The 25,586-nt window shown below is 52.0% G+C and overlaps 2 protein-coding genes across 2 annotated transcripts; both read left to right on the forward strand.

Moving 5' to 3' along the window:
- The first annotated feature begins 238 nt into the window (after nucleotides 1–238).
- On the forward strand, nucleotides 239–10,097 carry ECH1 (enoyl-CoA hydratase 1). The gene is made up of 10 exons (XM_007996719.3): nucleotides 239–381; nucleotides 584–767; nucleotides 911–999; nucleotides 7,960–8,084; nucleotides 8,171–8,219; nucleotides 8,406–8,470; nucleotides 9,013–9,083; nucleotides 9,181–9,252; nucleotides 9,511–9,661; nucleotides 9,801–10,097. The coding sequence occupies exons 1-10, from the start codon at nucleotides 330–332 to the stop codon at nucleotides 9,903–9,905; spliced, it is 963 nt and encodes a 320-aa protein (XP_007994910.1). The 5' UTR covers nucleotides 239–329; the 3' UTR covers nucleotides 9,906–10,097.
- Nucleotides 10,098–12,696: 2,599 nt separating this feature from the next.
- LGALS4 (galectin 4) lies at nucleotides 12,697–23,955 on the forward strand. Its single transcript, XM_073015738.1, has 10 exons — nucleotides 12,697–12,741; nucleotides 12,824–13,152; nucleotides 16,189–16,393; nucleotides 18,265–18,399; nucleotides 20,937–20,963; nucleotides 21,053–21,091; nucleotides 21,282–21,311; nucleotides 22,372–22,460; nucleotides 22,622–22,787; nucleotides 22,869–23,955. Exons 1-10 carry the CDS (start codon nucleotides 12,697–12,699, stop codon nucleotides 23,013–23,015), a joined length of 1,212 nt encoding a protein of 403 aa, XP_072871839.1. The 3' UTR covers nucleotides 23,016–23,955.
- The last annotated feature ends 1,631 nt before the right edge of the window (nucleotides 23,956–25,586 follow it).

Below are 25,586 nucleotides of genomic sequence, written 5' to 3' on the forward strand. Positions count from 1 at the left end.
GGACTGAGTCTCCCAAGCTGGAGAGCTGCAGAGCAATGGCTCTATCTCGGCTCACTGCAAGCTCCGCCTCCCGGGTTCACGCCATTGCAGGAGCTATTTTCTCAGGCCAGGTTCCCACTGGGGCAAAGGGTCCTTTCCTGAGCTTGGCTCTAACTATGTAAGGCAACCGGAACTCGGCTGCCCTTAGTAAAGATGGCGGGGAGAACGGCGTCTTTGCCTGTCAGGCTGCGGCATCGGTGCCCTCGCTCAACATGGCGGCCGTTTGTGCCCGCCCCCTCCGCTAACTGGTGAGTTACTCGGTCCCAATGCTGTAGACGAAGGCGGCGGCGATGGCGGCGGGGATAGTGGCTTCTCGCAGACTCCGCGACCTACTGAGCCGGCGTGAGTCACCTCTTGACATGGGGGTGTATCGCGCTGTCGTGCTGTTATAGCAGCTGTAGGACGGGGAGGCCCATCCGGGGTCACGAAGGGCCCGAGTCCCCTAAATTCAGGGGTGCGTGTGTTCCCTTTTGAAGGGCTCCCTAATTCTATAGGCCTGTGTCTTGGAGTCTGGGGTCATCAAAGGCTCTTCCTTTCTCCGCAGGATTGACAGCCTCCAACTACTCGGGCCTCAGTGTTAGCCTTCGCCTCACTGGCTCCTCTGCACAAGAGGAAGCCCCAGACCACAGCTATGAGTCCCTTCGTGTGACATCTGCGCAGAAACACGTTCTGCATGTCCAGCTCAACCGGCCCAACAAGAGGAATGCCATGAACAAGGCCTTCTGGAGGTGTGACCTGCAGATCCTGGAGGCCTGCCTGCCGGGGGAGGCGGGGGCTGCGGGACTGGGCCGGAGTGGAACCTTGTTGGGAGATGGACATGAGGGCAGGGTATTCCCACCCCATTTGTAGCCCTTCACTCGTTGCTTCACAGAGAGATGGTAGAGTGCTTCAACAAGATTTCGAGAGACGCTGACTGTCGGGCGGTGGTGATCTCTGGTGCAGGAAAAATGTTCACCGCAGGTACCAGACGCTCTTCACACACACTACCAGCCTTCCCAGCTCCTGGCAATAGACAGTGGAGCAGTGCTTCTTAATTAGGGTTTTAAGCAGCTTCTAACTTACACCTTTTTTGCTGTTCGTTTTGTTTTGTTTGTTTGTTTGTTTTGAGGCAGGGTCTTGCTCTGTTGTCAATCTGGAGTGCAGTGGCACAAACTCAAGTCACTGCAACCTCCGCCTCCCGAGTTCAAGCAATTCTCCTGCCTGGGACTACAGGCGCGGGCCACCACGCCCAGTTTTTGTATTTTTAGTAGAGACGAGGTTTCGCCATGTTGGCCAGGATGGTCTCGCTCTCCTGACCTCATAATCTGCCTGCCTCAGCCTCCCAAAGTGCTGGGATTATAGACGTGAGCCACCACTCCGACCCCTAACTTACAGTTTTATCTGTTTTGTGTGTGTGTGTGTGTTTTTTTCTTTTTTGAGACACCATCTTGCTCTGTCACCCAGGTTGGAGTGCAGTGGCCTAATCATAAATCACTGTAACCTCAAATACTTGAGCTCAAGCGATCCTCCCACCTCGGCCTCCCAAAGTGCCAGGTTTACAGGCAGGTGCCACCATGGCCAGCCCTATCATTTTTTTTTTTTTTTTTTAAGGCCTAATTTAAAACATTCAAATATGAAAATTAGTCCAACAGAACATGATGGGATCATAGGCTCTGAAGTCTGGGTTTCCATCCTGGATCTATGGCCATGAAGAACATGCTTAACCTCTCAGTCTATAGCTGTGTCAGCATATAATATAATAACATGCTTTCATGCAACTCTGCAACTCACTCATTGATTTCCAGTTACAGGTCAGTTGGATCTTTGGATTGACCCATTGACCTGTTCTTCAGATGGGAGAATTTCCACTGATCACAGTTACTGACTCTTTCCTCATCTCTGTCCTCCTGTAAAGCCCACCCAGATTTTTTTGTTTTGTTTTGTTTTGTTTGAGACAGAGTTTCGCTTTTGTTGTAATGGCGCAATCTCAGCTCACTGCAACCTCTGCTTCCTGGGTTCAAGTGATTCTCCTTCCTCAGCCACCCGAGTAGCTGGGATTACGGGCATCTGCCACCACGCCCAGCTAATTTTTTGTGTTTCTAGTAGAGATGGGGTTTTACCATGTTGGCCAGGCTGGTCTTAAACTCCTGACCTCAGGTCATCCATCCGCCTAGGCCTCCCAAAGTGCTAGGATGACAGGTGTGAGCCACTGCGCCCAGCTACCACCCACTGATTTTAAATTTCAGATATTGTACTTTTCAATTCTCCAATTCCCATTTGGTTCATTATTTATTTATTTATTTTGAGACAGAATCTCGCTTTGTCACCCAGGCTGGAGTGCAGTGACACAATTCTGCTTATTGCAACATCTGCCTCCTGGGTTCAAGCAATTCTCCTGCCTCAGCCTCCTGCGTAGCTGGGATTACAGGTGCCTGTCACCAGGCCTGGCTAATTTTTTTTTTTCTTTTTTTTAGAAGGACTCTCACTCTGTTGACTAGCCTGGAGTGCAGTGGCACAATCTCAGCTCACTGCAACCTCCACCTCCCAGGTTCAAGCCATTCTCTTGCCTCAGCCTCCCGAGTAGCTGGCATTACAGGCAACCGGCACCATGCATGGCTAATTTTTATATTTGTAGTAGAGATAGGTTCTCACTATTTTCGCCAGGCTGGTCTTGAACTCCTGACCTTCAGTGATCTGCCCACTTCAGCCTCCCAAAGTGCTGGGATTACAGGAGTGATCCATTGTGCCTGGTCATTTATTTATTTTTTGTCATGCATGTTTTTCTTCCTGCCATTGAGCATAGTTATAATGACTGATTTAAAATCCTTGTCTTCTGGCCGGGCGCTGTGGCTAACACAGTGAAACGCCATCTCTACTTAAAAAAAAAAAACAAAAAAACAATCTGGGCGCCGTGGCTCACACCTGTAATCCCAGCACTTTGGGAGGCCGAGGCAGGTGGATCACGAGGTCAGGAGATTGAGACCATCCTGGCTAACACGGTGAAAACCTGTCTCTACTAAAAATACAAAAAGATTAGCTGGGCATGTTGGCGAGTGCCTGTAGTCCAGCTACTCGGGAGGCTGAGGCAGGAGAATGGCGTGAACCTAGGAGGCAGAGGTTGCAGTGAGCTGAGATGGCGCCACTGCACTACAGCCTGGGCGACACAGCAGGACTCGGTCTCAAAAAAAAAAAAATCCTTGTCTTCTAATCTCAACATCTGGGTCATCTTGCGGTCAGTCTCCTTATTATCTTTTTTCTTGAAAATGGCAGGCCGGGCTCAGTGGCTCACACTTGTAATCCCAGCACTTTGGGAGGCTGAGGCAGGTGGATCACTTGAGGTCAGGAGGAGTTCAAGACTAGCCTGGCCAACATGGTGGAACCCTGTCTGTGCTAAAAAATACAAAAATTATCCGGATATGGTGGTGCGTGCCTGTAATCCCAGCTACTGGAGAGGCTGAGGCAGGAGAATGGCTTGAACCCAGGAGGTGGAGGTTGCAGTGAGCCGAGATCGCGCCATTGCACTCCAGCCTGGCTGACAAGAGAAAGATTCTATCTCAAAAAAAAAAAAAAAAGAAAATGGCTTCACTTCCCTGTTTCTTTTTATTTTGAGTTAGTTTGGATTGTTTCCTGGATGTTGGGATATAAGAATAAGATGTGGATATTCTGGATTCTATCATATAAGTCCAAAGTGTGTTGAATTTCCTGGTTTGGTACCTTAGTTGCAATGAGTTTTTTGGTTTTTCTCTTTTTATTTTTATTGTTTTGTAGAGGTGAGGCCTTGCTATATCACCCAGTCTGGTCTTGAACTCTTGAACTCAAGCGATCCTCCTGCCTCGGCCTCCCAATGTGCTGGGACTGTAAACGTGAGCCACTGTGCCTGGCCTCTTGCTGATTTACAAACCATACGTGCACCCCCAGCAAAAGATTTAAAAAATAATTCTTCAGCCTGGGCAACAAACTGAGACCTCGTCTCTAACAAAAATTAGCTGGGTGTGCTGCATGACCACACTCCCAGCTACTCTGGAGGCTGAGGTGGGAGGATGGCTTGAGCCAGGGAGGTCAAAACTGCAGTGAGCTGTGATCCTGCCACTGCACTCCAGCCTGGGTGACAGAGCAAGAGCCCATCTCAAAACAACAACAAACACATAAATCTCCCAGCAAGAGATTAGGACAGAGGTGATACACAGAATTCGGGACTCCTCGATCTGGCTCTTCCCTTTTTGGAATATCCCCCCTCACTTCCCGGCAGCTATCGTCCCCTTGGACTCTATCCTGTGGCTCTTCAAGCCCAACTTCAATCTGCCCTCAGGCTGAAAGCTTTCAAAACCGTTTTCAAAAACACTGAGAGAGTGTTCTGCCTCTCTCCCAAGTGGTCACTCCCTCTAGAATCTGCCCAGTGCCTTCAGATAATTGTTTGTTTCTTGTCCAGCCAGAGTATGTAGTTGTCCGTGGGAGGGTTGGCCCTTTAGGAGTAAACCAGAAGCAAAATATTTCCTACCACTGATTTCTGCACAGGGCCCAGAGCCCAGTGCTGGGAACCCAGTCGTGACTGAGACAGTCCCAGGCCCTGTGGTCATGGCGTTCCCAACTCAGTGGGGAAGACAGACAGTAAACTCTTTCTTTCTGTTTCATCCATTAACATCTTCCCAGGTCCCTTTCTTTCCCTCCCGTTCCTCTCTCCCCTCCCTCCCCTCCCTCTCCTCCCTCTCCTCCCTCTCCTCTCCCTCCGTCCCTCCCTCCCTCCCTTCCTTCCTTCCTTCCTTCCTTCCTTCCTTCTTTCCTTCTTTTTCCCTCCCTTCCTCCCTCCCTTTCTTTCTTTTTTGACACAGGGTCTCCCTCTGTCACCCGGAACAATCTCAGCTCACTGCAGCTGCAGCCTCCTGGGCTCAAGCCATCCTCCCACCTCAGCCCCTCAAGTAGCTGGGACCACAGGTGTGCACCACCATGCACAGCTAGTTTTTTCATTTTCTGTAGAGGCGGGGCTTGCTATGTTACCCAGGCTGGTCTCAACCCCTGAGCTCAAGTGATCCTCTTGCCTCGGCCTCCCAAAGTGCTGGGATCACAGGCATGAGCCACCGAGCCTGGCCTCCTCCTTTCTTTCTGCATCTAGCTCTGCTCCTCCTTTTGTTCATTTGTTCATTCATTTGACACAGTCCAGGGCCAGAGCCCCCTCCTGGGTGCTGGAGATGTGGAATCGGGAGGCAGCCCCCATTCCTGACCTCTTGCTCTCACAGAGGTCATGTCTGAGAACAGAAAGATGAGGCTCCATTCTGGCTGTGCCGGGCCCAGGTTCTCCATCTTTCAGCTCCCAGCTGAATTTGGCCATCTCATCTTTTTTTTTTTAAGCAGCAAGACTCCGAAGGCCAGAAAGAAGAAACACCAGGTCATGCCATGACCCAGTGATACAGTAGAACTACTAAATAGAGAAAGAAAAAGTTGGCCACAATTATGCAGCACTCAGGGTGTGTCACGCCCCTTTCTAAGCACTTTAAACATATCAACTAATTCCAATCAGAGTCCACAAGACAGGTTCCGCTATAAGCCCCGTTTAAAGGTGAAACAGATCCAGAGAGAGCAAAAAACTTACCCAATTCTCACAGCTTGTAAGTGGCAGAGCTGGGATTTTGGAACTCAGACTGCCTGGCCATAGAGTCCTTGCTCTTTAACTGCTAAATGTCTGTCATCTCAGTAGCTGGCATGCTGGTTAAAAGTAAGGGGGACTTTGGCCTCAGGCAGTGATCTGGCTCCTACCTCCGCTTGTCTTTTCACCTCTCTGTCCTGCCATATTCTTTTCTTTTTACTTTTTATTTTGGAGCCAGGGTCTCGCTCTGTCGCCCCGGCTGGAGTGCAGTGACGCGATCATAGCTCACGTATCTTAGCCTCCAATTCCTGGTCTCAAGCCATCCGCCCACCTCAGCCTCTGAAAGTGCTGGGAGTACAGGCGACCACGCCCAGCCTCATGTGCAGCTAATTTTTTCATTTCTTGTAGAGAAGAGGTCTTGCAATGTTGACCCAGGCTGTTCTCAAAACCCTAGCCTCAAGCGATCCTCCTGCCTCTGCTTTCCAAAGTGCTGGGATTACAGGCGTGAGCCACTGTGCCCAGCCCCAAAATATTTGTTTATTCCTTTGCCTCCCCACGAGGATGGGGACTGTTGTCTATATTGGTCACCTATTGAGCAGCTCATGTGTGCCATGCCCTGTTCTAGGCACAGGGGATCCAGCAGTGGACAGAAAGACAAGCACTCCTGTGTTCTCAGAGCTCACATTCTAGAAAGGGGGTCAGGCCCTCAAGCAGATAAGGACATAGCGATAGGACAGGGAGCCATGCAGCCCAGAGGTAAGGCGGGATCAGGATGCAGGGGATGCTGCCACTGTTTAGCTAGGTTGGCCAGGGAGGGCCTCTCTGAGGAGGTGACCTTTGAGCTGTGGCTGAAGGAAGTGAAGGAGTCGGTGTGTGGCTGTTGAAGAGGGAGGGATAGTTGTCAGCCCAAAGGTCCTTGGCTCCCTCCCTCTCCTCCTCCGGATATTTACTCCAGGTCACCTCCTATTACTCCAGGTCACCTACTCACCGAGAAGATCCTGTAACACTGCAGCAGCCCTGTCCACGCATGCATGTGCATACACACACACACACACACACACACAGTTGGAGGCCAGTGTGCCCAAAGTACTAGGTTGTGAACGGTGTTCATGCAGGGTAGTCATAACAAGGATGTTCCATTTTGTTCTAATAGCGACAGGAGGGAAAAAGAGGGTCTGGGCCAGGCACGGTGGCTCAGGCCTGTAATCCCAGCACTTTACGAGGCCGAGGCGGGTGGATCACAAGGTCAGGAGTTCGAGACTAGCCTGGCCAACATGGCAAAACCCCGTCTCTACTAAAAATACAAAAATTAGCTGGGTGTGATGGTGGGCGCCTGTAATCCCAGCTACTCGGGAGGCTGAGGCAGGAAAATCGTTTGAACCGGGAGGTGGAGGTTGCAGTAAGCCAAGATCATGCCACTGTACTCCAGCCTGGGTGACAAGAGCAAGACTCTGTCTCAAAAAAAAGAGCATCTGACCCAAGCAGGTGTCCACTGGCTCCCCCTGGCTGCGTGTGGGGACAGACTGGGGACACAAGTAGAAACAGGGAGAGCAGGGCGGGCTCATGGAGAACAACTCATGGAGGAAAGGTCAGATTCGGGATCCTCTTGAAGTTGGAGCCGCAGAAATTGCTGCATCCTGAGATGTTTCTCATCTCAGGAAACAGCAGCACCACTGACTGCATTGCTCACGCCGCAGACCCTGAGTCCCGGGTTGTCTGGCATCTTGGGGAAGAGCATGGCCTCTGGAGCCAGCTGCATGGTTCCAGATTTTACAATCCCACTCTGGCACGGCATGGTGGCTCACGCCTGTAATCCCAGCACTTCGGGAGGACAAGGCAGGAGGATCACTTGAGCCTGGGAGTTCAAGACCAGCCTGGGCACAGTCCCAACCACTCAGGAGGCTGAGGTGGGAGGATTGCTTGAACCTGGGAGTTGGAGGCTGCAGTGAGCCATGATCGTGCTACTGCACTCTAGCTGGTGTAACAGAGTGAGACCCTGTCTCCAAAAACATTAATGAGTTAATTTAAATAATTCACACTACTCACCAGCCAGTGTGACCCCTTGGGCAAATGTTTAACCTCTCTGTGCCTTAGTTTACCCATCGGTAACACAAATAGTAATAGGACCTAGCTGGTAGGGTTGTTGTGAGGATTCAGTGAGTAACGACTCCACAAATGCTGCCTTTTATTTCCTTCCCACTCCACATGCAATCCCTCACCAAGTCCTGTGTGAGTTGTTTTTTCTGCCTTGGTGGTTTGGGGGTTCGAACCTGCTGCGCCTGGGTTCTGACCCCTGGTTGGGACAATGGGTGGGGACCAGGGGCCTGGGTGAGCTCTCCACGCCTTCTTCAATACATCAGGTATTGACCTGATGGACCTGGCTTCGGACATCCTGCAGCCCAAAGGAGATGATGTGGCCCGGATCAGCTGGTACCTCCGTGACATCATCACTCGATATCAGGAGACCTTCAGCGTCATCGAGAAGGTGACTCTAGGGGGCTGGAGGGCATCCCCCTCCGTGCCCACCTCCCCTGGGCCAGCCCTGACCCCACTCTTCCTGTTCCCTCTCAGTGCCCCAAGCCTGTGATTGCTGCCGTCCACGGGGGCTGCATTGGCGGAGGTGAGTCTGTGGCTGTCCTCCTGCTCGGGTGCTCCCCGGGTCGGGCTGCTGCCCCAATGCTTCGGCCACTGGCCTCCAGCCTCAGCTCTGTCATGGGGCAGACTCTGTCCCAAGAGGCAGCCACACGTCCTGGGAGGCGGGGTTGGGTCTGGTGGTCATTCAGCGTCCCTGGCCTCTACCTCCTAGGTGTGGACCTCATCACCGCCTGTGACATCCGGTACTGTGCCCAGGACGCTTTCTTCCAGGTGAAGGTGAGCCATCCTCCTGAGCTCCTGCTTAGAGCTGGGCAGTGGGGTGGGGTTGGGGGGCCTGGAGTGAGCCCCGAGGGCTTCATGGAAGAGTCGGAGTTGAACCTGACAAAGTAAGACTTATCCGTAGAGGAAATCAAGAGGTGAAGTTGTGAATGGGTTAGATATGGGGTGGGGTTGAGGCTGGCAGGTGCCAGAGGCAGGGATTGCTCCTGGGGCCATACGGATGAAGGTGGGAGGCAGGATGGAGCCGGGGACACAGTAAAAGGGTCTCAGGTAGGGTGAAAAGGGCGCCTCTCTCATGATAGATGGATATGCCCTGAAGGGATGGGAGGGCGTATGAGTGGGAAGTGGGCTCTATTCTAGGTTGAAGGAACTTCCCTGAGCCAAGAAGCTGCCTGGGCAATGGAGTGGGACTTTGGAGGAAGTCCCTGGGGTGAAGGTGGGGCGGGACTCTCCAGTAAACATGAAATTTCATGGACGTTGGTGTTGCGAGGGGCACAGTATTGGGCAGAAACCACACACTGACCCGGTTCCTCCCTCAGGAGGTGGACGTGGGTTTGGCTGCCGATGTAGGGACACTGCAGCGCCTGCCCAAGGTCATCGGGAACCAAAGGTGGGTGCAGGGGGTGTGGGTGTGTGGGCGGGGCACCCCAGAGCATCTTGCAGCCCCGGAGTGACAGCCACCTCCTGATGCACGCTCCCCTTTGCAGCCTGGTCAACGAGCTGGCCTTCACCGCCCGCAAGATGATGGCTGATGAGGCCCTGGGCTGTGGCCTGGTCAGGTAGGGCCATGGCCCTGGTGGCTCAGTGCTGGGGGCGGCCAGGCCTGGAGGGGTAGAGGCCTCCTCGCTTGAGAATTCCAAGTGGCATCCTTTCTTGGCGAGGTCATTTCTTTAGTGTGAGGTCAGTCCCCTGCTCCCATTGGGCTGTTTCTCTGGGGTCTTGGGCCTTCCCCTGTGAGTGGCTACTTCTTCACCTGCGGGAGGCTGGGGGAGAGAGCCCTTCCCAGCCCACCCGGTCCCTGATCTCTTTCGCTGCAGCCGGGTGTTCCCAGACAAGGAGGTCATGCTCGATGCTGCCTTAGCGCTGGCGGCCGAGATTTCCAGCAAGAGCCCCGTGGCGGTGCAGAGCACCAAGGTCAACCTGCTCTACTCCCGCGACCATTCGGTGGCCGAGAGCCTCAACTACGTGGTAAGGCGCTTGCTCCAACCAGTCACAGCCCTCCTCTAACCCCAGGCGACCAACCAAGGCTCAGGGTGCTCGCATGCTTCATCCTGATTGGCCCCTGCTAATCTGTCTCCTCCTTCTTTCCTAACACCCTCGGTACCAGGCGTCCTGGAACATGAGCATGCTGCAGACCCAGGACATCACCAAGTCGGTCCAAGCCGTGACTGAGAACAAGGAACTGAAAAGCGTCACCTTCTCCAAACTCTGAGAGCCCTTGCATCCCGTTCCCCAGCCAGGGGGCTGGCCTTGTCCCACCTCATCCGCAGAAAGGGAGGATGGGCGATGACCGTTGTCTCTATGCCTTCTCACCCAGTCTCCCAGTTTATAACTATATGACAATGACTTCCTCAAGCCCAAGGCCTTATCTTCACCCCACGAACAATAAAGCAAAGTAAAGAAACCGGTGATCTTCTTGGAAAGAGGAGAGGTGGGAGGGGCTGGGATGCCCGTGGGGGCTCCAGAGACCGCAATCCTGAAGGCTGGGGCTAGAGGCTGGATGCATGGGAATGGATGGCATGGAGGTGATGGCCATTCAGACTGGCAGCGGGCAGGCGAGGGGCACAAGGGAGCCAGGGAAGGAGGGAGTGAGCAAAAGTCACTGGGCTCCCCCGGGTTGCAAGGCTTCCCGGTCTCCCTGCCTGCCCTGGGGTTGAGGGTGGCGTTTGTGCCCTGCCTGGCGCCTCTCACTGCACAGCACATGGGATCTGGTGCTGGCGTCTGGCTGGGATTCCCTCGTTACCAAATCTTGAGCCTCATTTCTTTAAAACTTTGGAGTGCTGGACACGGTGGCTCACACCTGTAATCCCAGCACTTTGGGAGGCTGAGGCAGGTGGATCGCCTGAGTTCAGGAGTTCGCGACCAGCCTGGCCAACATGGTGAAACCCCATCTCTACTAAAAATACAGAAATTAGCTGGGTGTGGTGGCAGGTGCCTGTAGTCCCAGCTACTCGGGAGGTTGAGGCAGGAGAATCCTTGAACCTGGGAGGCGAGGTTACAGCGAGCCGAGATCATGCTGCTGCACTCCAGCCTGGGCGACAGAGCGAGACTCTGTCTCAAAAACACAAAAAACGAAAAACAACTTTGGGGTTTCTGGCCGGGTGCAGTGGCTCATGCCTGTAATTCCAGCCCTTTGGGAGGCTGAGGCAGGCTGATCACTCGAGGTCAGGAGTTTGAGACCAGCCTGGCCAACATGGGAAAACCTGGTCTCTACTAAAAATACAAACATTAGCCGGGTGTGGGGCATGCGTGTAATCCCAGCTCTTCAGGAGGCTGAGGCAGGAGAATCGCTTGAACCAGGAGGCAGAGGTTGCAGTGAACCGGGATGGTGCCATGGCACAGCAGCCTGGGTGATAGAGCAAGACTCTGTCTCAAAAATGAACAAACAAAACAAACAAAAACTTCAAGGCTTTTTATCCGTATATCTTCCCAATCTTCTGGATTTATGTTTGGAATGACTGCAAGAGACCAAGCATTAATGTAATGACTTCTATATGGCAAGTCCTGTTCTGAGCATTTATTATTTTAATGATCAAGGACTCTATGAAGTTGATACTATTATGATTATTGTTATGACTATTATTGTTGTTAATTTTAGAGACAGGGTCTTAGTCTGTCACCGAGGCTCGAGTGCAGTGGCATGATCATAGCTCGCTGCAACCTTGAGCTCCTGGGTTCAAGCGATCCTCCTGCCTCAGCCTCCCGAGTAGCTAGGCCTACAGATGTTTGCTACCGTATCCAGCTAATTTTTATTTTTATTTTTTAGAGATGGGGTCTCGCTATGTTTCTCAGGCTGGTCTTGAACTCCTGGGCTCAAGCAGTCCTCCTGCTTCAACTTCCCAAAGTGCTGGGATTGTAGGCACGAGCCACCACACCCAGCCCAACGTTGATACTACTCTTTTTTTTTTTTTTTTTTTTTTTTGAGTAACTGTTGGACACACTGCTAGATCTTCTTATTTGGTAGATTAATGACATACAGGCATTACTGGATCACAAATTCATGTTTAAAATATTTTGATAGCTATTCAATGCTTGTTTCCTCTGTTATGATTTTTTTTTTTTTTTTTTTTTTTCCTGAAACAGTCTCCCTCTGTCATCCAGGCTGGAGTGCGGTGGCATGATCTTGGCTCACTGGAATCTCCACCATCAGGTTCAAGCGATTCTCCTGTCTCAGCCTCCAAGTAGCTGGGATCATAGGCGCCCGCCACCATGCCTGGCTAGTTTTTGTATTTTTAGTAGAGACTGGAATTTCACCAGGCTGGTCTCCTGACATCAGATGATCCACCCAGCTCAGCCAACCAAAGTGCTGGGATTACAGGCATGAGCCACCGTACCCAGCCGATACTACTGCTATCCCCATTTTACAGATGAGCACATGGGCAAATTGAGGGTAAGGCACTGACCCAGGATCAGACAGCTGAGAAGTGGCAAAGGCAGGATTTGAACCCAGAACCTCTGGCTCCACACACTAGTAATCTAAACCACTCTCACTACACTACAGCGTACGTGGTAAAGCTGTGTGGTGGGCACGTAATCAATGTAGGTCCCTTCACAGTTGCTGGGAGAGGAGGAATTCGCCGTTCCTCTGAGTTCTCCTCCGCTGCCCACCTGTCCTGGGTCACTCCTGCAGCCCTGCCCTGCCCCGCCTGTTCTCACCCTCCCTCTGCCAACAGAATTCTGGGCAGGGTTTTATGGACTCTGATAAGGCCCTGGCAGGGCCGAAGTTCATCAGCACTTCCTCTTTGCAGGGGGGCCTAGGGGAGGGGACCCAGGTGATTTGGGTCCTGGCTGGTCACCAGGGAAGCTGGCAAGGGAAGGGAGACTGGGGTGCGCTCTAGGAGAAGCCGACAGTCTGACAGTCCCAGAAGAGGAGCCCTATGGATCCTCCCCTGCCAGCCACGCCCTTACCCTGGGTATAAGAGCCACCACCGCCTGCCATCCGCCACCATCTCCCCCTCCTGCAGCTCTTCTCACAGGACCAGCCACTAGCGCAACCTCGAGCGATGGCCTATGTCCCCGCACCGGGCTACCAGCCCACCTACAACCCGGTGAGACGCCGACTCAGGCCCCACCCTGCTTGCAGCTCCGTCCATAAGCCCTCACACCAATTTTCCCTAACCTGATCCTGGGGGGACCCATCTAACTCTGTGGTTTGATTTACCCAAAGCTGACCCAGACCCTCAATTTACTCCCAACCTGCCCTCAGGCTGTCTGTGTCCCCGTCTAACTATCGGCCCTCGTCATCTTCAACCTGGTCCTCACCCGTGGTTTCCTCTCCCCTGCTTAAGGGACTGGGGGGCTTTTCCGGGAGGGGTAAAGGCTGCAACAGGCAGATGGCTTGTGAGTCCCCTCACCAGGCCTCTTCTCCAGACACTGCCTTACTACAAGCCCATCCCAGGCGGGCTCAGCGTGGGAATGTCTGTTTACATCCAAGGAGTAGCCAATGAGCACATGAGGAGGTAAGACCCTCCCCAAGCCAGGCCGGGCTGGCAGGGGACTTCCCACAGAGTGCTCTGGGCCTGGCTGTTGGGGGCTTTCTGCCTTACCCCACCCTGGTGAGGAGGGGACTCTTTTGCTGCCCCACCCAATAGCCAGAGACGAGCCTGGGGCAGATCAGGAGTGGGTATGTGGGGGCCGGAAGGTTCAGGGAGGGCTCACCTTGAGAGGCAGCCCCCTGAGTTGGACATTAGACTGAAGCTGATGGGTGCGATGGCAGGAATTGAGATCACAGGCTCAGGCCTGGGTGCCCGAGTTAAAATCCCAGCTCTGCCACTCCCCAGCTCTATGTTGGTGAAAGGGTGAAAGTGACTATAACTCTCTGTACTTCACTTTCTTTTCTTTTTTTTTCTTTTCTTTTCTTTTTTTTTTTTTTTTTTTGAGATGGAGTTTTGCTCTTGTCGCCCAGGCTGGAGTGCAATGGCATGATCTCGGCTCACTACAACCTCTGTCTCCCAGGTTCAAGCGATTCTCCTGCCTCAGTCTCTCGAGTAGCTGGGATTACAGGCACGTGCCAGCATACCGGCTAATGTTTGTATTTTTAGTAGAGATGGGGTTTCACCATGTTGGCCAGGCTAGTCTCAAACTCCTGACTTCAAGTGATCCGCCCATCTCAGCCTCCCAAAGTGCTGGGATTACAGGTGTGAGCCACTGTGCCTGGCCCAGTCTTAGCTTTTTATAAAGGGCCTTAACACAGTGACAATAATTGGCCTCGTATGACTTTTTTTTCCCTTAGAGATAGGGTCTTGCTGTGTTGCCCAGGCTGCAGTGCAGTAGCACAATATAAGCTCACTTCGGCCTCCAACTCCTGGGCTCAGGGGATCCTCCCACCTCATCTTCCCAAGCAGATGGGACTACAGACATGCGCCACCACGCCCAGCTAATTTAATTTTTAACTTTTTTGTTTTTGAGACGGAGTTTCGTTCTTGTTGCCCAGGCTGGAGTGCAATGGCGCGATCTCTGCTCAATGCAACCTCCACCTGCCGGTTTCAAGTGATTCTCCTGCCTCAGCCTCCCCGGTAGCTGGGATTACAGGCATGTGCCACCACGCCCAGCTAATTTTGTATTTTTCAGTAGAGATGGGGCTTCTCCATGTTGGTCAGGCTGGTCACGAACTCCTGACCTCAGGTGATTCACCTGCCTCGGCCTCCCAGTGCTGGGATTATAGGCATGAGCCACTGCGCCTGGCTTTAATTTGTATTTATTATTATTATTTGTTTTGTAGAGACAAAGTCTTGTTATGTTGCCCAGGCTGGTCTTGAACTCCTGGGCTCAAGCGATCCTCTAGCCTTGGCCTCCTAAAGTGCTGGGAGGATCAGGCACTGGTGTGAGCCACTCTACCCAGGCTGTTGTTTATTTATTTATTGTTTACTTCTTCAGTGAGTGCCCACTTTGTGTCCTGACACTAGGGATGGAGGAGTGAACAGGACAGAGACCCCTGCCCTCATGGAGCTGACATCCTAGTAGGGAAAACATAAAAAAGAAGTCCAGGCCAGGCGCTGTGGCTCACGCCTGTAATCCCAGCACTTTGGGTGGCTAAGCCAGGCGGATCACCTGAGCTCAGGAGTTGGATACCAGCCTGGCCAAAACGGCAAGATCTCATCTCTACTAAAAATACAAAATTAGCCAGGCCTGGTAACAGGTGCCTATAATCCCAGCTACTTGGGAGCCAGATGTGGGAGAATCACTTGAGCCCTGAAGGCAAAGGTTGCAGTGAGCTGAGATCACTTCACTGCACTCCAGCCTGGGTGACAAAGATAGACTGTCTCAAAAAAACTAAAAAGGCGGCCAGAGAAGGTCTGCCTGGGAAGGAAACATTTCAGCAAAGAACAGAAGGAATGGAGAGAGGGATCCCCGGGGACAGCTGAGGGAAGGGCCGTCCGGGCAGAGGGAAGAGCCAGTGCAGAGGCCCTGAGACAGGTGTGTGCCTGCCCTGGGGAGCAATTTCAAGGATGCTGGTGTGCCCGGGGGTGCAGAATGTGATGCGGCATGGGTGTTCACAGGGGCCCTCTGGCTGCATCAGGGAAATGATCTTCAGGGCCAGGAGCGGAGCAGGGAGACCCAAAATGCATGGGACAGAGCCTGGCCTGTGGCAGACTCATAGCAGTCATAACTGGAAGTTGGGAAGAGGCTGGAGGAGGTGGTCTAAGAAGGCAAGGTGGGCTGGGTACAGCAACTCACACCTGTAATCCCAGCACTTTGGGAGGCCGAGGTGGTAGGATTGCTTGAGCCCAGGAGTTTGAGACCAGCCTGGGCAACATAGTGAGACCCTGTCTCTACAAAAAAAAAAAAAAAAGCCAGGCATAGTGGCATGAACCTGTAGTCCCAGTTACTAGGGCGGTTGATGCAGGAAAATCAGTTGACCCAGGAGGTTGAGGCTGCAGTGAGCTGCCATCGTGGCCACCGCACTCCAGCCTGGAGGACAGGGCGAGACTGTGAGACCCTGTCTCAAAAAAAGAAAACAAAGGTCAAGCATGGTGGCTCACACCTGTAATCCCAGCACTTTGGGAAGCCGAGGCAGGTGGATCACCTGAGGTCAGGAGTTCGAGACCTGCCTGGCCAACTTGGTGAAACCCCATCTCTACTTAAAATACAAAAATTAGCTGGACGTGGTGGTGCACGCCTATAATCCCAGCTACTTGGGAGGCTGAGGCAGGAGAATCACTGGAATCCAGGAGGTGGAGGTTGCAGTGAGCTGAGATTGTGACACTCCAACTCAGGCCTGGGCAACAGAGCAAGACTTCATCTCAAAAAAAAAAAAAAAAAGAAGAAGAAGGAAAGGCTATGAGCGAAGGTGTGGTGGTGGTGGGAATCTGCCCCCCTCAGAATTCACGCCCCCTCCACACCACGGCCCACAGTGCCAAGGTCGCCCCTCAGAGCAGGTGCTGAGGTCCGGACCAGGGAGCCCTGGGACAGGACATCGGGGAGAGGGCTTCCTAGAGGGGCCCCCAGGCACCGGGAGGTGGCACCGGGGGAACGGGCCCTTCATGTCCCGCCAGATTCTTCGTGAACTTTGCGGTGGGACAGGACCCGGGAGCAGACATCGCCTTCCACTTCAATCCGCGGTTTGATGGCTGGGACAAGGTGGTCTTCAACACCCTGCAGGGCGGGAAGTGGGGCAGCGAGGAGAGGAAGAGAAGCATGCCCTTCAAAAAGGGCGCCGCCTTCGAGCTGGTCTTCCTAGTCCTGGCTGAGCACTACAAGGTTTGCATGCTTTCTCTCTCGTTTCCTGAGCTGGAGTGCAGTGGCGCCATCTCGGCTCCTTCCTTCCTTCCCTCTTTCCTTTGTTTTCTTTCTTTCTTTTTTTTTTTTTTTTTTTTTTTTTTTTTTTTTTTTTGAGATAGAGTCTCACCCTGTTGCCCAGGCTGGAATGCAGTGGCACGATCTCAGCTTACGGCAACCTCCACCTCCTGGGTTCAAGAGATTCTCCTGCCTCAGCCTCCCGAGTAGCTGGGACTACAGGCGCGTGCCACCACGCTCAACTAATTTTTGTATTTTTAGTAGAGACAGGGTTTCACCATGTTGCCCAGGCTGGCCTCGAACTCCTGACCTCAGGTGGTCTGCCCGCCTCGGCCTCCCAAAGTGCTGGAATTACAGGCATGAGCCACCGTGCCCGGCCTCTTCCTTCTTTGTCCTCTTTTTCCTTCCTGTTTCTCCATTCTCTCCTCTTTCCTTCCCTCCTTCCTTCCCCCCTTCCCTCCTCTCTTCTTCCTTCTCTCTCCCTCCCTCCTTCCCTTCTTTCCTTGTTCCATCCCCACTTTTTATGTCAACTTCTTTCTTTTCTTTTCCTTCTTTCCTGCCTATTTTTAAAAATCCTCTTTTAGTTCTTTTCCTTAGTCCCTTTACCCTACTGCTGAGAGCCTTGTAATACATTTCATGTGTATTTCCTCCTACCAGTGTGTGTGTTTTGCAAACCATGTACTTTTTTTTTTCTCTTGAGACTGGGTCTCGCTCTGTTGCCCAGGCTGGAGTGCAGTGATGCAAACAGCTCCCTATACCCTCAACCTCCCCAGGCTCTGGTGACCCTCTCACATCAGTCTCCGGAGTAGCTGGGACTCCAGGTGCACACCACCACACCCGGCTAATTTTTGTGTGTTTTTATAAAGACAGGGTCTTGCTATGTTGTAAAGACAGAGTCTTGCTATGTTGCTCAAGCTGGTCTCAAACTCTTGATCTCAAATGATTCCCCCACCTTGGCCTCCTAAAGTGCTGGGATTACAGGCATGAGCCTCCGCACCTGGCCAGTGAGCTGACTTTTGACCCTAGCTTGGCCTCTGAGCTGTGGACTCCAAGGTTCCTGATGCTGAGGCTGTCCCAGCTCATCCCCAAGACTTTCGACTCCCAATGAAAAAGATCCCTGACGGCCGGGCGCGGTGGCTCAAGCCTGTAATCCCAGCACTTTGGGAGGCCCAGACGGGTGGATCACGAGGTCAGGAGATCGAGACCATCCTGGCTAACACGGTGAAACCCCGTCTCTACTAAAAATACAAAAAAAACTAGCCGGGCGAGGTGGCGGCGCCTGTAGTCCCAGCTACTCGGGAGGCTGAGGCAGGAGAATGGCGTGAACCCGGGAGGCGGAGCTTGCAGTGAGCTGAGATCCGGCCACTGCACTCCAGCCTGGGCGACAGAGCGAGACTCCGTCTCAGAAAGAAAAAAAAAAAAAAAAAAAAAAAAGAAAAAGATCCCTGTTCCCTGCTTTTTTTTTTTTTTTTTTTTTTTTTTTGAGACAGAGTCTTGCTCTGTCGCCCAGGCTGGAGTGCAGCAGTGTGATCTTGGCTCACTGCAACCTCCACCTCCAGGGTTCAGGCGATTCTCCTGCCTCAGCCTCCCGAGTAGCTGGGATTGCAGGCGCATGCCACCACGTCTGTCTAATTTTTGTTATTTTTAATAGAGGAGGGGTTTCACTATGTTGGCCAGGCTAGTCTCGAACTCCTGATCTCAAATGATCCGCCCACCTCAGCCTCCCAAAGTGCTGGGATTAGAGGTATGAGCCATGGCACCATGTCCCTGCTTCCTGTTTCTACCTTCCCAGGATCATGTGTGCTGATTCCTGACCTCCCATCTCTGCCCTCCAGGTGGTGGTAAATGGAAATTCCTTCTATGAGTATGGGCACCGGCTTCCCCTGCAGATGGTCACCCACCTGCAAGTGGATGGGGATCTGCAACTTCAATCAATCAACTTCATCGGAGGCCAGCTCCCCCCGCCCCAGGTGTGAGGGGTCCCATCCCTTCTTGCGTCTTCCTTTCTAAATTCAGTTCCACATTCATTTTTATTTCTTTTTTCTTTTTTTTTTTCTTTTTGAGACTGAGTCTCGCTCTGTCGCCCAGGCTGGAGTGCAGCGGTGCAATCTTGGCTCACTGCAAGCTCCACCTCCCGGATTCACGCCATTCTCCTGCCTCAGCCTCCCGAGTAGCTGGGACTGCAGGCACCCGCCACCACGCCTGGCTAATTTTTTTATATTTTAGTAGAGACAGGGTTTCACCGTGTTAGCCAGGATGGTCTCAATCTTCTGACCTTGTGATCTGCCCGCCTCAACCTCCCAAAGTGCTGGGATTACAGGTGTGAGCCATCGGGCCTGGCCTATTTTTTCTTTTTGAGATGAAGTCTTGCTCTGTAGCCCAGGCTGGAGTACAGTGGCGTGATTCTGGCTCACTGCACTCTCCACCTCCCAGGTTTAAGCGATTCTCCTGCCTCAGCCTCACAAGTAACTGGGATTATGGGCACCCACCATCACATCCAGCTAATTTTTGTATTTTTAGTAGAGATGGGGTTTCACCATGTTGGCCAGGCTGGTCTTGAACTCCTGGCCTCAAGAGATCCACTGGCTACAGTCTCCTGGAGTGCTGGGATTACAGATGTGAGCCATGGTGCCCAGCCAGGTTCCACGTTCATTTATTTCCCAAGCATCTCTCTCTGCTGAGTGATGCCAAGAGCCCAGTGATGATCAGGGGAGCCCACTGGGAAGACAGACCCATCACTGCAAGGGATCAGGGCCAGGAAGGGGAGGCCCAGGCTGAAGGGTTGCAGTTGGGTTGGGTCCCAGGCAGAGGGATCAGGGCCAGGATAGGGGGTGGGTGGGGGCAGGCAGAGGGGTCAGGCCCTGGGCTAGGCAGGACTGGAGACGGGAATGACTGAGATATCTCTGGGCCCTGACCTCACCGGGCTCACAGACATGGCATCAGAAATGGTCAGGGCTGTGGTAGGGAGGGCACAGGCAGAGGGGTCGGGGCTGGGATGTGGAGCATGCAGGAGGTTTTGGGAGCCTAAAGGAAGGGCTTGACTAGCCATGGGTCAGGAAGGCAGGGCTTCCTGGTGGAGGAGGAAGCATGTAAGGTGAGTCAGGAAGTGAGGATAAGGAAGGGAAAAGAATACACGATAATGAATGAATTCCCAAGAGGTTGCTTAACACCATCATTAAAAATAAATAACAAGCAATTAAATTGAGTTTCTCAATTTTATTTAATTTATTATTATTATTGAGGCAGGGTCTGGCCCTGTCACCCAGGCCGGAGTGTGGTGGTGCAATCACAGCTCACTGCATTCTTGACTTCCTGGGTTCAAGTGATCCTCCCACCTCAGCCTCCTGAGTAGCTGGGACTACAGGCACACGCCGCCATCCCCAGCTAATCTTTAAATTTTTTTTAAAGACAGGGGAGGAATCTCCCGATGTTGTCCAGGTTGGTCTTGGACTCCTGGCCTCAGGTGATCCACCCACCTTAGCCTCCCAAAGTCCTGTGATTACAGGCGTGAGACACAGCGCCTGGCATATAAAGCTACTTTTTTTTTTTTTTTTGAGATGGAGTCTTGCTCTGTGGCCCAGGTTGGAATGCAGTGGCGCAATCTCAGCTCACTGTACCCTCCGTCTCCCAGGTTTAAGCAATTCTCCTTCCTCAGCTTCCCAAGTAGCTGGGATTACAGACACCTGCCACCACACCCGGCTATATAAAGCTACTTTTAAAGGACTTTTGGGATAGCTGGCTGAGAATAGAAGTCAAGACAGAAAGGAGTTAATTACAAGGAGGAGAAAAGACGAGGAAACAGAGAGAAAGGCAGAGACAGAGATTAAAAGTTAAAGGTGTTAGACTTGGGGGCTGAGGCGAGCGGATCACCTGAGGTCAGGAGTTTGAGACCAGCCTGACCAACATGGAGAAACCCTGTCTCTACTAAAAATACAAAATTAGCCGGGCGTGGTGGTGCATGCTTGTAATCCCAGCTACTTGGGAGGCTAAGGAAGGAGAATCGCTTGAACCCGGAAGGCAGAGGTTGAGGTGAGCCAAGATTGTGCCACTGCACTGCAGCCTGGGCAACGAGAGCAAAATTCCATCTCAAATAAATAAATAAATTAATTAAAATAAATAAAGGTGTTAGGCAGAAGGAAGCCCCTGCACTGAGGTGTGGCCAAGACAGAGAGAGAGACAGAAACACAGAGACAGAGGCGGAAACTGAGATCAAGGATAGTGAGTGAGGGCCCCGGGACAGCAGGAGAACAGCATGGGGAAGGGTACAGAGAACGGAATGGACCAGGCATTGTCCTACAACTTTGGGGTGACTCACTGGGCATCAGCAATCCCTCAACATGGGATGCCCCTCTCCATGAATCTGTGATTGGGGTGCCACCCTTTCATGCCAGAGTTCCCTGGCACAGTGGTGGTGGTAGTGGGCCACCCCAGGGCAGGCACCCTCGACATCTTTCAGTCCCAAATGTGGGGACCCTCTCATAACCGCTTTCTCTTTCTGTGCCCACAGGGACCCCCAATGATGCCACCTTACCCTGTAAGTACTTGCTGACGGGTGAGGGTCTTCCCCCTTAGTGGGGGTCCCTCAGCCCCTCTCACCCTTCCTGCCTTCTGTCCATCGTTCAGGGTCCCGGACATTGCCATCAACAGCTGAACAGCCTGCCCGTGAGTGGGAGGGCTGAGATGCCCCCGGGTGGGGAGTGGGAATGGTGAGAATTGGGGTGGGGGAAGCTAAGAGGGGTTGCAGCCCCAGGTGTACTAACCCAGCACCTAGAGAAACGCCGGAGTCTAATGGGTGTGTCGTAGATATCTGTTGACTCTTGGAGAATAATATCGCTTCTTCCTCACTTCACAGACCATGGAAGGACCCCCAACCTTCAACCCGGTATGGCTTAGGGGAAACAGAGATGGATGGTCGGGGGGAGGCACGGATCCCCGGGGAACCTGAGACAGCCAGAAAGAGAGTGGGCTGAGGGTGTTTGGGGTGGGAGGTGGGGAGAGGGTAGATAGAGTTGGTGGTCAGGTTTAGGGAGCGGAAGGGGTTGGGGATGTTTTCCAGGAGGAGTAGGGCCTCTCAGAAAATTTGTTCTTGGGCCAGGAATGGTGGCTCACGCCTGTAATCCCAGCACTTTGGGAGGCCGAGGCGGGCGGATCACGAGGTCAGGAGAGCGAGACCATCCTAGCCGACATAGTGAAACTCTGTCTCTACTAAAAATACAAAAATTAGCTGGACGTGGTGGTGGGCGCCTGTAATCCCAGCTACTCAGGAGGCTGAGGCAGGAGAATCACTTGAACCAGGAAATCGGAGGTGGCAGTGAGCCAGGATTGTGTCACAGCACTCCAGCCTGGTGACAGAGCAAGACTCTGACTCAAAAAAAAAAAAAAAAAAAAAAAGGAAGAAAATTTGTTCTTGGCCTGACATGATGGCTCATGCCTGTAATCCCAGCCCTTTGGGAGGCCGAGGTCCAGACCAGCCTGGTCAACATGGTGAATCCCCATCTCTACTAAAATGACAAAAGTTAGCCAGGTGTGGTGGTGGGCGCCTGTAATCCCAGCTACTCGGGAGGCTGAGGCAGGAGAATTGCTTGAACCTGGGAGGCAGAGGTTGCAGTTAGCTGAGATTGTGCCACTGCAGCCTGGGCAACAGAGGGAGACTCTGCCTAAAAGAAAACAAAATTTGTTCCTGCAAGGCTGGGCGTGGTGGCTCATGCCTGTAATTCCAGCACTTCGGGAGGCTGAGATGGGAGGATTGCTTGAGCCCAGCAGTTCGAGGCTGCAGTGAGACTTGATAATGCCACTGCACTCCAGCCTGGGTGACAGAGCGAGACCCCATCTCTTATAAGAAAAAAAGAAAGGAAAGAAAAGGAAAGAAAAATAAAATTTCTTCCCACATCTGGCTCTGCTAAGCTGAGAGAGAATGGGACCCCCCCATTCTCTTCCTACAGCCTGTGCCATATTTCGGGAGGCTGCAAGGAGGGCTCACGGCTCGAAGAACCATCATCATCAAGGGCTATGTCCCCCCCACAGGCAAGAGGTATAACGTAGACTAGGTGGGAACCCCCAGCCCCCTCCCCCCTCCTCAGACCCAACAGTCTAGACCCTCTGTCCCCTCCTCCTTTAGGGACTCAGAGGTCCAGCCCACAGGCCCCTCCCCACTGGACTCCATCTGACTCCCTGCTCCCTCTCTGTCCCCAGCTTTGCCATCAACTTCAAGGTGGGCTCCACGGGGGACATAGCTTTGCATATTAATCCCCGCATGGGTGACGGTACCGTGGTCCGGAACAGCCTTCTGAAAGGCTCGTGGGGATCCGAGGAGAGGAAGATCACGCATAACCCGTTTGGTCCTGGACAGTTCTTTGATGTGAGTCTGGGTTCTCTTTTCCCACTTCCTTCCAGGGCCTTGGTCCTGGCCCTGGCCTCACGCCCCCCACTCTCCCTGCAGCTGTCCATTCGCTGTGGCTTGGATCGCTTCAAGGTTTTCGCCAATGGCCAGCACCTCTTTGACTTTGCCCATCGCTTCTTGGCCTTTCAGAGGGTAGACACGGTGGAAATCCAGGGTGATGTTACCTTGTCCTATGTCCAGATCTAATCTATTCCTGGGGCCATAACTCATGGGAAAATAGAATGATCCCCTAGGACTCCTTTCTAAGCCCCTAATAAAATGTCTGAGGGTGTCTCATGAGTGTGTGTCTCCATCTGCTCCCCCACTACTCTTCCCTTCCTTCATTCAGTCATGCACTTCATCTATCCTTCATCCATCCAGTCATCTGACCATCCATCCTCCCATCATCATAAACCTGGTTATGCCCCAAGCACTGATTTAGGGCTCATTCATTTCTCACAGCAACCCCAAGAGGTAGAAACAATTATTATCATCCCTCTGTAACAGATGAGGAAACAAAGGAAAATTAAACAAATTGCCCAAATTACACAGTGCATAAATGGCAGAAGGAGGATTCAAATCCAGGTGGTCTGGCTCCCAAGGATCTGCACACTTAACCACTATACAGCCTCTCGTTCCATACATCCATGCATCCATCTCTCCACTCATGTATCCCAACATCCATTAATCTCTCCATGTATCCAACCAAAAGTCCATCCAACCATCCATCAATCAAACGTCCAACATCTAGACCTCATCAATCCCTCCATTGATCAGATGGTTCAACCATCTTTCATCCAACCTTTTATCCACCTACCCATCCACCCATCCATTTACCTCTGCACTCATCATCTCATGGTCAATCTCTCCAAACATCCAATCAACCATATGTTCACCCACTCATCCAAACATCCAACCATTCTTTCATTCGACACTTTATCCATCACCCATGCATCTAACCATCCGTCATCCTCTCCATCCATCCAAACATCTAACCATCTACCAGTTCATCTGTCTATTCATTCAGCCATCCTTACATCTAACTTTCGTCCATCCATTCATTTCTTCATCCCTCTATTTGTCCATGTAATTCTCTGCTTTCATCACACTCATCCATTTGTCCTCCATATGCCCGTTCATCCCTCCATTCAGCCATTCATCACTTTTCCATCTCTTTCTTTTTTTTTTTTTTTTTTTTTGAGACGGAGTCTCGCTCTGTCACCCAGGCTGGAGTGCAGTGGCCGGATCTCAGCTCACTGCAAGCTCCGCCTCCCGGGTTCACGCCATTCTCCTGCCTCAGCCTCCCGAGTAGCTGGGACTACAGGCGCCCGCCACCTCGCCCGGCTAGTTTTTTGTATTTTTTAGTAGAGATGGGGTTTCACCATGTTAACCAGGATGGTCTCGATCTCCTGACCTCGTGATCCGCCCGTCTCGGCCTCCCAAAGTGCTGGGATTACAGGCTTGAGCCACCGCGCCCGGCCTCCATCTCTTTCTATCCAATTATCCATTCATCTCTTCATTGTCTATTTTTTTACCCTTTTAACCCAAGCTGGAAAGTTATCCATTCATCTATCTTTTCATCTCTCCATCTATCCACCCAACCATGCATTCATCAAATCACTATTTTGCTGATTTCATCATTCATTGATTTCTTGTTTTGTTTTTATTTTTATGTGTTTATTTTTTGAGACAGAGTTTTGCTCTTGTCGCCCAGGCTGGAGTGCAATGGTGCGGTCTCAGGTCACTGCAACCTCCACCTCCCCGGTTCAAGCAATTCTCCTGCCTCAGCCTCTCAAGTAGTTGGAATTACAGGCACCTGCCACCACACCCGGCTAATTTTTGTATTTTTAGTAGAGACAAGGTTTTGCCATATTGGCCAGGCTGGTCTTGAACTCCTGACCTCAGGTGGTGCATCCGCCTCGGCCTCCCAAAGTGCTGGGATTACAGGCATGAGCCACTGTGCCTGGCCCATTCATTGATTTTTTTTTTTTTTGAAGGTGTCTTGCTCTGTTTCCTAGGCTGGAGACAGAGGTTGCTAACTGCCACCTCTGTCTGCTGACTTCAAGCAATTCTTCTGCCTCAGCCTCCTGAGTAGCTGGGGCTACAGGCGTGTGCCACCATGCCCAGCTAATGTTTGTATTTTTAGTAGAAACAGGGTTTCACCATGTTGGCCAGGATGGTCTCAATCTCTTGACCTCGTGATCTGCCCACTTCAGCCTCCCAAAGTGTTGGGATTACAGGCGTGAGCCACTGCATCCGGCTGATTTCTTTACATTTTCATTCATCCCTCTATTCTTTATTCACTCTTGTGTTTACTTATTCACCATTCACTGACTCACCCACTTTCAAATTAGCTGAGTTGGCTTTCTGATGTAATGGGTTAGCAAGCTTCAGGACAAACCACGAAGTGATGAATTAAACCCTCTATATTATTAATTGGATAAAATGCTGTAAAACCGGTTATAAGCATGACTTAAACTAAGTTGAAATGTTCGCATGTCTAAAGCAACTTTCTGGAGTGACGGATATGTTCTATACCTTAGACCACACAGCTCTGTGCATTTGTTGGAACTCCTTGGCTCATATATTTTATTTTGTTTTATTACATTTACATTTATTTTATTAAATTCTCTTTTTATTTTTACTTTTATTGAGACAGGATCTCACTCTATTGTCCAGGCTGGAGTGCAGTGGTGTGATCACAGTTCATTGCAGGCTCAACCTCTGGGACTCAAGTGATCCTCCCACCGCAGCCTCCCAGGGTGGGCACCACCATGC

The sequence above is a fragment of the Chlorocebus sabaeus genome, chromosome 6 (genome assembly GCF_047675955.1).
Source record: "Chlorocebus sabaeus isolate Y175 chromosome 6, mChlSab1.0.hap1, whole genome shotgun sequence".
NCBI classification, from domain to species: Eukaryota; Metazoa; Chordata; class Mammalia; order Primates; family Cercopithecidae; genus Chlorocebus; species Chlorocebus sabaeus.